Here is an 11,563-nt window from a genome sequence, read left to right as displayed (position 1 = left end):
TGCTGCTCCGGAATAAAGCTGCTAGTACCTTCTGGTCGGGGATAAGCCAAGTTGAGCCAACTAGTGAAATGCGAAAAGCTGTGGCTTTAATAAAATGTATCACTACTAAAATTATCCTACTAATGAGATTAAAACAATTTTATCATAGAATGGGAAGTGTATTAATCATCCTATTGTTCATTTTTATGAACTGAACATGGTCCTAGTCCATATTTTAAATGCTTTCGATTAATGATTACATTTTTTTTTTTTTATAATTTACCATTGAATGTTAAGCAATACATTAAATGTCCAACTCTACATTAATAGGCTATGGTTATTTTAGTGGTGCTATTTATTATTATTTTTACTTTAACTTTAGGATCCTTTAGATGGGTTAGAAACTGGGAATAAAGCAGGCAAATTAAATTATATAACTATTTAAAGTGAATATAAAGTTTAAAATGGGTGTATTTTGAATAGCTTCTTTGTTTTCTCTGATTACTAAATTAATACAAATAATTGTTGCAAAATAGGACTGAAATGTCCAGTTTCGCATCTGAAAATTTATGTTTACTAATATATAAACTATACATTTTAAAAACATATTCCATGACCGATTCGAAAATATCTCTTGGTTCTCATTTTTAATCTCCAAGACTAAGAACATACTTGAAGTCTCAAAACCACGGCATTGTTTTCAATTGTTCACCTAGATATTTGGCGCGGGCAACAGTTAACTTTTCTTAGAAATGTTTTCAACAATCAAAAATATCAACATTATCTAAAAAGTAACTTCCAGTGTTTTATATAAATGTAGATGGGAAAGCGAAGTTAAAATGAGCTCATGTAGATTATGTAATGAATCTAGTGAAGGAATGAGAAACACGAGTAATAAACAAGTACATTTTATTTACCTCATATCCACCCAAACTGCATCTAAACAAAAGCTGATAAATCTTTCTGTGATCCAAAATAGACATGACCGCAGCATGACATGCTCTGTTTATGAATGTGTCCTGATACAAATTAGAATCAGATCACCATATCAGGCTGCGGCCGTAGCACAAGTGTACAAGAAAGTCAGAAAACAACTTTCAAAAACGTCTCCTTTGGAAATTTAGAAGGGCCGGGGAAAGATTAAAAACAGCAACAGGGTGGCATTTAAAAATCTGCCTAGTGACCAGTGAAAAAAAAAAAAAAAAAAACATCCATGTGCACCAATTATAATGGGAAAAGCATAACTTTCAAAATATAAACAAAACAACAGTAAATAACTATATACTTGAATATAACAGGCTGTGACAATTAAGACTAGTGTTCAGAAACATGGCATTGAAGGGGAACACAATTGTTCGTTTCGCTCACAAAGCCATGTAGACCCTTTCCACATGACACGTCTCTGAATGCAGCAGTGTAGTTATTCTGTTGGCAAGAAACAAACGAGAGCTTATAACGATTTCAGTTTCATACAGATGATTTCAACCACCACCATTCAACAAGATATTTACAGCACCCCTTTCTAGAGTGTGTGCATGCTGTTCTTGGACTAAAAACTACAAAAAAAAGGCAAAGAAAAAAAAATTAATAATAATAATAATCATCATAAAGGGAATACATCAGCTAAAACAGCATCAGGGAAATAAACATCCACAATATATGACACAATTCAAAGCTTAAATATAGGCATACTTTAACCAGCACATGCAGCTATGTATAGCCCAACAGAGCTCCTTGGAATTAAGGAGGGGAATTAGTTACGTAAAAAATAAGCAGAGGCCGGAAAACTCTCATTTGTGTTGTGAGATTTAAAGTTGGAAGCCATTTTTGTCATTGAATCCATAAAGACGGTTTATCAAAAACAAAGAAAATACATAAACAGAAATTTCTGTCCACTTGCACCAGACATGAAGAGGACAGAGATCGCATCGTCCACCTCTCCTAAAAGTTCCCACCGGACTGAGCAAATCTCTCTCCACCGGTTTCACGCCAGTGTGTGCATCTCCCTTGCTTTCCTTGATACCGAAGGACAGGGAAAAAAAAAGAGAAAAAAAAAAAAACAGCAGCAGCTCACAGGTTTAAACACCATTGCTTGCATATGGCTGACAAAACTGATTGGGCGTCCCAGGTCACCCAACTGTAAAAGCTCCTGAACGCGGTTCTCTCTGGTAAAGAGGACGCAGCAGAAGCGAGCCTCATATTTAGCGAAAGAGAGAGCAGAGAGGATGGTGGTGGTGGCCGTTAGCATGTGCCTCAAGAGAAACCCAGTGAGCTGGATGTGCTGGATCGCTGGTTCAGGCGAGACATGCTGTTCATGCTGGAGCTGGAGGGCTTGAGGGGTGTGTTGGAGCCCAGGGTTTGTGGGAAACGCTGGTGGTAGCGATCCAGACGTAGATACTTGACCGTCACCAGCTTACCTGTAGAAAAGGCAGGACAGGTTTAAACGGACTGAAAATCGCAGTTCTGATTAATCTAGAATAAATGCAGCGTTCGTTTACCATCAAACCAAGAGCCATGAAGCGCTTTGAAGGCTTTCCCAGAATGCTCTGCTGAAAGGCACTTCACATAAACACAGCCCTAGATAAGAACAAAATCATACAGCAAATCGACCCATTAATTAAATGCTTCTAGGAATATTACTCCGTTCCAAAACAAAACAAAATTCTAAGGCAACATTATATCCTTTGTCAACAAGGCAATACCAGAATGCACTGTTAAATATCAAGTAAAAAAACCTGAGATGATGAATGATGTAAAAAGAAATACAGTTGTGTGTAATAAAAAAATATTTCTCTTTGTTTATCCCATTTCATTTTGCTAATTATCTAGTAGTATCCATTAGCATAGCATTATGCTAACATCAAACTCCATTCAAATCAATTGAGTAAAGTCAATTTATACAATCAGCTTGAAAGCAATCCAATATGGTGAAAAATAATGTTCAGAGTACTTAAAGATAGCTTATTTTACCCAATATTTGTATGTCCCATTTACGCTTATTATAACATCTATCACCTGTAAGTTTAGCAGCTGCTAACATGAAACTCCATTGGAATCAACCAAAACAACTCAAATGGCATAAAGAATAGTTTTGCTAAAAATAACACCACACATTAAAAATCAACTGTTCTATGCATTTTATGCTTCTTACAATATGCTAACATCAGACTCCATTGGAATAAACTGAGTCAAGTCAATTTGTGTGGTGTGAGTTGTTGTTGCAAGTTGTTGTAGTGTTACAAATTGGCCACTTATGAGGGTGCATGATGGCTGGGATACTGCTTTTGAAGGTAGCAGGCAACTCATTAGCTTTTGGACAAGAACATATAAACCCAGGCTGTATATTTTGTAATGAATCACACAGGACACTCACCTCTCTTGAGTTTTTGTCAACAGCTATGTGAACGATTCCATCGTTATCACTGCACTTCTCCAAAATGGCTTCTTGAATGGCGAGGTGCCAGTTTTCCCCCACTTCCCTGTCCAAGAGGGAAATACTGAGCAGTGAGACTACATTTCTCTAAAACATTATCACGCAAAACTACATAAAATTATGCAAGTAAATTCATTTTACTTGTGAGGTCACATGCAAGTCCTTGAGAAACTTACATGATAGGATCAAACATGTTGCGAATCTTCAAGCATGGCGTTAAGCTGTTTGGTGGTGAATTTCTTCGGTCCAACGGAAATGCTGAAGAACAAAACAAGCCACTTTAGGTACATGAACATACTCTAGATGTCCAAAAGAATGTAGAATGTGTGTTGAATGTTTACAATCAGTTACATTTGCATTAACAGGAAGTTAGTCCTCCAAACAAGTTAATCAGAAGGAGTGTCCACATACTTATTTATTTAGTCATTTAGCAGACGCTTTTATCCAAAGCGACTTACAAATGAGGACATAAGCAGCAAACAAAAGCAACAACGTGCAATTGCTATTACAAGTCTTGGTTAGCCTAACGCAGTACAGATAATTATTATTATTTATTTTTTTTAAATAAAAAGACATATAGATAAAATAAAATTAGAATAGAGAGTGCTAGGGTTAGAGGGTCAAGTAAAGATGGAACAGATGAACGTTTTTTGAAGATGGGTAAGGATTCGGCTGCTCGGATTGAGTTGGGCAGGTCATTCCACCAGATGGGAACAGTTAATGAAAAAGTCTGTGAAAGTGTTTTGTCTTTGGGATGGCACAATAGTGCATCGTTCACTTGAAGAACGCAAGCTTCTAGAGTGCACATAAGTCTGAAGTAATGAATTTAGGTAAAAGGGGTGCAGAGCCAGTGGTGGTTCTGAAGGCAAACATTAATGCCTTGAATTTAATGCGAGCAGCTATTGGTAGCCAGTGCAAATTGATGAACAGAGGCGTGACGTGCATTCTTTTCGGCTCATTAAAGATTAATCTTGCAGCGGCATTTTGGATTAATTGTAGAGGTTTAATAGAATTGGCTGGAAGACCTGCCAAGAGAGCATTGCAATAGTCAAGTCTGGACAGAACAAGAGCCTGAACAAGGAGTTGTGTTGCATGTTCCGAGAGAAAGGGCCTGATCTTCTTAATATTGTATAATGCAAATCTGCAGGACCGGGCAGTTTTAGCAATGTGGTCTGAGAAATTCAGCTTATCATCAATCACAACTCCAAGGTTTCTGGCTGTTTTTGAAGGAGTAATGGTAGATGAGACTAACTGGAAGGTGAGATTGTGATGAAGCGATGGGTTAGCTGAAACTACAAGCAGTTCTGTCTTAGCTAGGTTGAGTGGAAGGTGATGGTCCATCATCCAGCAAGAAATGTCTGTTAGACACGCTGAGATGCGAGCAGCTATCGTCGGATCATCAGGATGGAATGAGAGGTAGAGTTGAGTGTCAGCAGCATAGCAGTGATATGAAAAGACATGTTTCTGAATGACAGAACCTAGTGATGCCATGTAGACAGAAAAGAGAAGTGGTCCAAGAACTGAGCCCTGAGGCACCCCAGTAGCTAGATGTTGCGACTTGGATACCTCACCTCTCCAAGACACTTTGAAGGACCTATCAAAGAGGTAAGACTCAAACCACTGGAGTGCGGTTCCTGAGATACCCTTTCTCAATAGGGTTGGACAAGAGGACATACTTATGGCCATGTATTAATCCAAAAAAGGCACAAGTTTGACCTTAAAATGCAGATGGTTGACTCCATATGAAGAAAATCTTACCTTGGCCTTGCCACACTTTGGAGGGCATGCTGGACATCTTATCAGGTGACATTGAGGGCTGAAGCCACCGCCACACCATGAAGTCCGCTCCTCCAATCCTCTGCGTTTCTGTCCGGATGCGGGACTCATTAGCTGAGAGGAATGCAACGGCTCTGTCCCACACCTTCTTCATCTTCTTTCTGAGAGAATGACACGATACACATACTCTTCAGAATACATTGCAGCACGAAAAGAGGGTGTTTCATCCAAAAATGCAAAACGAGCTGAAACCAAATTTGCACTGCAAAGACACAATACCTCTCTTGAGGCTGGACAAGAGAGTCACGGACGTGAGGGATAGGCAAATACTGCTGCAAGTCCTTATTCTCCTTACAGGCTTCATTATGGCTTCTAATTACATCTGTGAAAACACAAAGCACAGGTGTTTAAGATGCTTTACACCTGCAGTGTGTAATTTCTGTGCTAAAAATATAGCCTAACGATGAGACAGTCTTACTGATGATCCTCTCCACCATGTCATACATCTGTCTAGTTTCCTCCTCTTCTTTGCGCCATCTATATTTCATGTAATACACCAAACCCAAAACTACACCGATGCCTACAGAGAAATGCAGGAAAGGTTAGTGAAAACACTTAGATCTTCCCCGTGCAGAAAGCACCAACTTCTACAGAAAGTAGAAGCCAACCTGCAAGGACGAAGAGAACTCTGTGGATCACAGTGAAGAAGGCGCGTCTGAGGCGACAGAAGAAGGACATGCGGGGGTGGATGGACTCCAGTCGTGAGATTTCCGATATGTCCTCTATGGGTTGAGCAGGGTCGGCACCAATCAACCTGCCAAGAAACCAACACACCCCCAATGAACACAGGAAAACGGCACACACAGAGCGATACTAAAGGTGTGAATGTTACACCTTGATATATCTACAGACAGACAGACATCAGGTACCTTATACCGACAACATCTTTGGTTTTCATGACCCACTCTAAAGACGTTTCAATCAAGTTTTCATAGGCTTCATTTTGGAGCTTGAAAGAGAAAGATGCTTTATTATGTTGTGCATTTTCATATTGGTAGAGTTACTATTTCCCAGATTATACAATGAAATATGACAAACGGTCTTTGTCAATTAAAGAAACAATGCAATTTGACTAACAGAAAATGGAGATCAAACCCTTCAATAAATAAAACAAACCTTGAGGTACGTAGAGGCATCACTAAAAGAGACACTTCTGTTTAAAGGATTTTTAAGGTCTCCACAATCATGTTCTCCTGAAAGGCAAACGGTTGCATTTTTTAATGCTGCATATATTAAAACAAAAATATATTTAAGAGGAGTATGTACAAATATATTTAAGTTGTATCTACATGCTCACCTGCGACATTGGCCAGGTGCTCATGTAGAGACAGGAGCAGGCTAAGGATGAGGTCTCGGTCTTTGACGTCCTGTTCAAGTCAATGCAAGTAATTGTTGAGAGTGCATGGGAGGGAGTGTGCTTTTTGGTGGAAAAGGGAATTTGCTTGACTAAGAGTTTAAAACATGGGACACAGGTGAGCAGATACTTACATACTGCAGATCAAACTCTGGTCCGAATGGGTGAAGTATGACTGAAAAAGAGAGAAAAGTAAGTTGACAAATGACATTACTCAGCACTAGACAAAATTTTAATATGACTGGATGGTATTTCCCAACTATGCTGTGGAGGAGGGCTGCTCATCGTCTCACACTTGAGGGTGTGACTACAAGCGAGAGCCTCTCGTCGTCTCACACTTGAGTCATTGTCTGAACATTGTACTTCTGTCCTCACTCTGGCCCGGGCCCAGATTTAGCACAGCAACTACCCTGCGTGTCTCAATCATAGACTGCATTGGCCTGGCTTATCAGACGTGAGCCGTCTGATGTTACAAGCCATTTAATACATCAATCTCTGAGAGGAAGCCATATACTCTGGAAAAACATTTGCTTTTAAGTTTCAAGACCAAGTCTGGCCTAGATTTCAGGTGATGAGATCCCATTTTGCTGTTTTTTTGGTTGAGCTATAGATGTAAGTGGCTTAAACCTTCTTAACCGTGGTAAAACCACTCAAATACATGGCCAAAAGTGGCCTACAGACCTTAAGTCAGCGTTAATTTTTGACATGAATGAAAACATTTCATTCAACATGAATGAAATAAATGTACAGTTCAACGGCCTATACTGTTGTTTAACAACATAATTGTTCAGCTCACAAAACATCTTTAACGAAACTAATCTCAGTAAAGAAAACGCCATAAAACAGTTTTAAAAGTTGCCAATTGTGAGATCTAGGACCTTTATACAGTGCGTGTCATTGTAAAGACTTTAAATCTATCCCGCATGGGTTATATTCTTTTATAAATTAACATTATAACCATCTTTATAATAAACAGTGCACAAAATTTGAAGTAGCACTTGTTTCTCTGATAAGTTCTTAAAACCTACTAAAATAGACACATCATAGAACTAAACTTGCTCAGAATTGGATACTTGCATACTATTAAAAAAATAGCATACTACACAATGATAATAATTTCAAACAGATCTGTGCTACATTTCAGCCACATGACCTTGTTACACTGCAGTTAATTCAGTAAGTAGCATCCAGTTCTCAATTAAGAAACAAAAGTGAACATTTGACATTTTTTGCAGCTTGATCAAATAATGAGTCAGGATGTTTTAAATGACTAAGTCGTCATACTGGAAGATCAAGTCAAGCGCATTGCTTTGTGGGATATTGTATTGAATGTTCTGACATATTTCTTGTACACAGATTACTTTAATACTGTGCATATGTAGTGTACACAGCAGAAATACTAGTAGCACTATTAGTTTTGTAGTAGATTGATAGAATGTTGTTCAACAATCTAAATCACAAGCTGTAAACAACAATCTAAGCAAGTAAAAATCTGATACACATACTGTATGCGTCACACTCAAAGTGAGAATTAGGCATTTAGCCGGCCAGAGAGAAGTCAGTCACTCTAGCTGGCCGCAAGCTCCCAGAGTCCCCTGAGAGACAGACAATTAGGCCGCTTTAGCTTGTCTGTGACCTAGATGTCTGCAGCACGCTCTCCAGTCAAAGCTCCCTCCCTGAGAGACCGGCCATGCCACAAATATACATAGTACTTCATCAGTCGGCTTCCTCTCAAGAGCCGTCTCTGCCTCCAGAGCACTTTACTCTGATGGTACTCAAGCTATTTAAACTGAGTGGCATTGCATGCACATCCAAGAACAGACTTTCTCTCATCTGGGAAAATGCATCAAAAGATTAATGCTGGCTATCACATTACGACCATAAAGGATGTCAACATGTCAAAATGTGGGGACTAGCAGACTGGCCATGATTATTATCAAATAACAGACACTCAGAGGGTTCCCACACTTTTCAAGAGTGAATTTCCATGACTTTTCCAATCATTTATAATTCCTGAGTATTTTAAATAATTCCATTTAATTTATTTTGAGAAATTATTTTAAGCACAAAACTTACAACATAAATATTAAATAAAATCATTGTAATTCTTAAAAATAATGTTTAAATTATTTTTTGAAGAATAATCTAAATTCTCAATTAACAAATGAATCATTTACATCAACATTTTAACTAGTCTGAAGTACATATCAGGTACATTATGGGTTGCAGACTAGTTTTAGTCTACAAAAAAGGCAATATTTAGCAGATCAAAAAAATGTATATAAATTCATATGTATTCATATTTATTTATTTTTAAATTCAGCACAAACTCACTTCCAGTAAGAAAAAAAATAATAATAAGATAAGGCTCCTTAGTGCGATGAGCTACCTGAAATCCACCAGTGCTGGAACAGTCATTTCACATATCATGGAGCACACACACATTTCTAATGCAAATACCTCTCTGTACCATAAAGCACTAGCAGCATAGTCCATTTCCTGTCTAAGAAGGTGCAAATAGTCTGGGGTGATAAGTTTTGTGTGAATTACTCATGTTTGACGCATGGGGTTAAAGAAACAATTAGAAAAACTGAGGAACTTTCTAAAGCATTAAATGTGTAATTTGTTAAAACACACTGTGATTTTGCTTAGTAAATCAATACAAATTAATTTGACATTTGCCATATATCCCACATACTAAATCACAGTGTACAGACAATCTTTTAAGGGATGTACCACTATAAATAGCACTTATCATAATCTCTCAAAGAATGATTTCTACATAAATATACCATAGTATTCACTTGACAATCATTCTATGTATCAAAGCACCATGGTACTACCATTGGACATACACCATTGTAATGCCACTTCTGTAAATGTCTCATGGCATTAAACGTTTTTTGAGACTGGGGGTACACCGTAAATATCATTGATATGAATACTGTAAACATTAGCATCCCAAGTACCATAGTATTAAAATCTGGTACATCACTGTACCATAGCACAACCATGTTTTTTTGGACAGGATGATGGTGATATGATTTTTGGACTTTTTTTTTTGTATGTTCCATGGAAGCACAATGGTATTCTTCTTGTAAACTGGGTGGAAGTAATACAATCATTTGCTATGGTATTTAATCAGTAGCATCTAAACACTATCAATTTACCATGGTAATATCAAGTTTTATGGATGAGGTACACAGTAAATTTCCTGGTGTTAAATCAACACTGGCCGTGTACATATGCTCCCTGGTTCCCATATGTACACCGAGCAGTGTTGATTTAACACCAGGAACTGTACGGTGTACAATGTAAATATCATCCTACATGAATATAGTACTTATCAACATTCAGTACTTTTATACATGCTAAATAATAAAACAGGACTTTCTGATAGTAATGCTTGTAAACCACCCCAAAATGTTGCTTAGGGATACATCCGACTTGGTTTTGAGACACATGCCACCACTTCATACTTACTGCCTGCATCCCCCTCGGAGGAGCTGGAGCCCCTCATCCGTAGGTACATGAGGCCCAGCAGGACGAAGAACAGGCAGGCGGCTGTCAGGAGGAACATGGACAGGTAGTGAGCGCTGAAGCCGCCGGTGGCGGACACCTCCTCACGTTTAAACTGCTGCAGGAGCTCGTCCTCGGGGACCGCGGTGTGCTGCTTGGGCTTGAGGGCTGAGGCATGGCTGTAGGAGTGGTTGGAACCGGTGTGGTTCGAGTGGTTCGCTCGGTAGGTCGCTGTGTAGGAGGGAAAGCGCGGTCTGAGCCCGATACTGAACCGACCACTGCTGCAGAGGGACTCGCCGTCTCCGTTGTCGAGGTGGTTCTTAGTAAAAGAACCGGATGGCATACCACCGTCACTACTTGTATCATCCCCGTCGTCAATCCCGGAGAGTGTCTGGTAGCTGCGGCTCACGTAGCTTCCGCTGAACTCCCTCGGTTTCTTCTCATCTTGTTGCCCGAGCATATCTAGACTTAAGTCAGGAGTATCATGCAACGTTTTCCCCGCGCTCCAGACGCTCCGGTACGGGGAAGAAAAGGAGGCGGGTGGACTGTGTCTGGAAGTCAGACGGCGTTCGCGGACACGCTCTCGCTCACCCTCCTCTTCCTCCTCTTCGTCTGAATCAGAGTAATCCCTGGCTAGCTTACTACTGTTAGACTCATAGAACGCCTTACTCCCGTTCAAAGCCCGACTGTCTCTTTCCGTTTCCTCTAAATCGTTGGATTTGCCTCGGTCTGCACACCATGGAGACGCAGAAATGCTTTTCCTGTCCACGGATAAGCCGAGGGAGGCGGCGGGTGTTCCCGCAGGCCTGACGGTGGGTGTCTGCAGCGCGGATCCTCGGTCTCTCCTGCTGCCGCCGTGATTCGGGCCTCCTTTCTTCTGCGGCGCCTCCGCGTCCGACTCGTCCGAGCTGAAGCCCAGCACGAACTTTCCGGGTCTGCGCTTTTCGCTCCGGCTGGCGCTCAGACGCGTGACGTCACCGTCCGGTGGCCTGGCGCTGAGTCCCGGAGCTCGCGTCGCTGCGTTGCTGTTGCTAGCGCCGCTACCGCCGTTGCTGTTGATACTCCCGCTGCTGCTGCGTCCTTTTCCGCTCCGGGAGCCCCGCGGCTGTGGCTGCTCCTCCCGCAGCTTTTTGAGTTTCTTCAAGTACACGGGCCGCGTGCTCTCCGTCACCGGGCCCGGGGTGTAGCGGAGCCGTTTTAATTCAGACACAAGCTCCTCATCCGTTAACTGCGCAGACGCCATCTTTGCACGAAAAAGCGCACACAGTGAGACACGGCGGAAGTGACGTAGAAGTAAGCGGACAGACGGCCAATTTGAAAGGAACGAAACGAGAAACTTTTTATAACATTTACATTATTAAATGAACAACATTATGCATCGCTATGAATGCCGATCAAGAAAAAGAGCGGAAAAGGGGAACACATTTTGAAAAGTCTTCTCT

General features: G+C 40.5%; 1 protein-coding gene across 2 annotated transcripts; it reads right to left on the bottom strand.

The window, feature by feature from the left end:
- Positions 1-872: 872 nt before the first annotated feature.
- Positions 873-11,404, bottom strand: LOC306861336 (inner nuclear membrane protein Man1-like). 2 transcript variants are annotated; one of them, XM_079403546.1, is made up of 13 exons: positions 10,086-11,378; positions 6,737-6,777; positions 6,546-6,615; positions 6,365-6,441; positions 6,118-6,197; positions 5,857-6,002; positions 5,667-5,768; positions 5,468-5,570; positions 5,171-5,349; positions 3,589-3,670; positions 3,353-3,458; positions 2,478-2,556; positions 873-2,396 (listed from the first exon to the last, which is right to left on the bottom strand). In XM_079403546.1, the coding sequence occupies exons 1-13, from the start codon at positions 11,362-11,364 to the stop codon at positions 2,233-2,235; spliced, it is 2,508 nt and encodes an 835-aa protein (XP_079259672.1). In that variant the 5' UTR covers positions 11,365-11,378; the 3' UTR covers positions 873-2,232. The 2 variants fall into 2 exon arrangements, with proteins under 2 accessions (XP_079259672.1, XP_079259673.1); XM_079403547.1 differs by lacking the exon at positions 2,478-2,556 and having other exon boundaries at positions 10,086-11,404.
- Positions 11,405-11,563: the final 159 nt, after the last annotated feature.

The sequence above is a fragment of the Barbus barbus genome (assembly GCF_936440315.1).
Source record: "Barbus barbus genome assembly, chromosome: 42".
NCBI lineage: Eukaryota > Metazoa > Chordata > Actinopteri > Cypriniformes > Cyprinidae > Barbus > Barbus barbus.
Note: the sequence above shows the minus strand (reverse complement) of the source record. Positions and strands in the feature narration are given on the sequence as shown.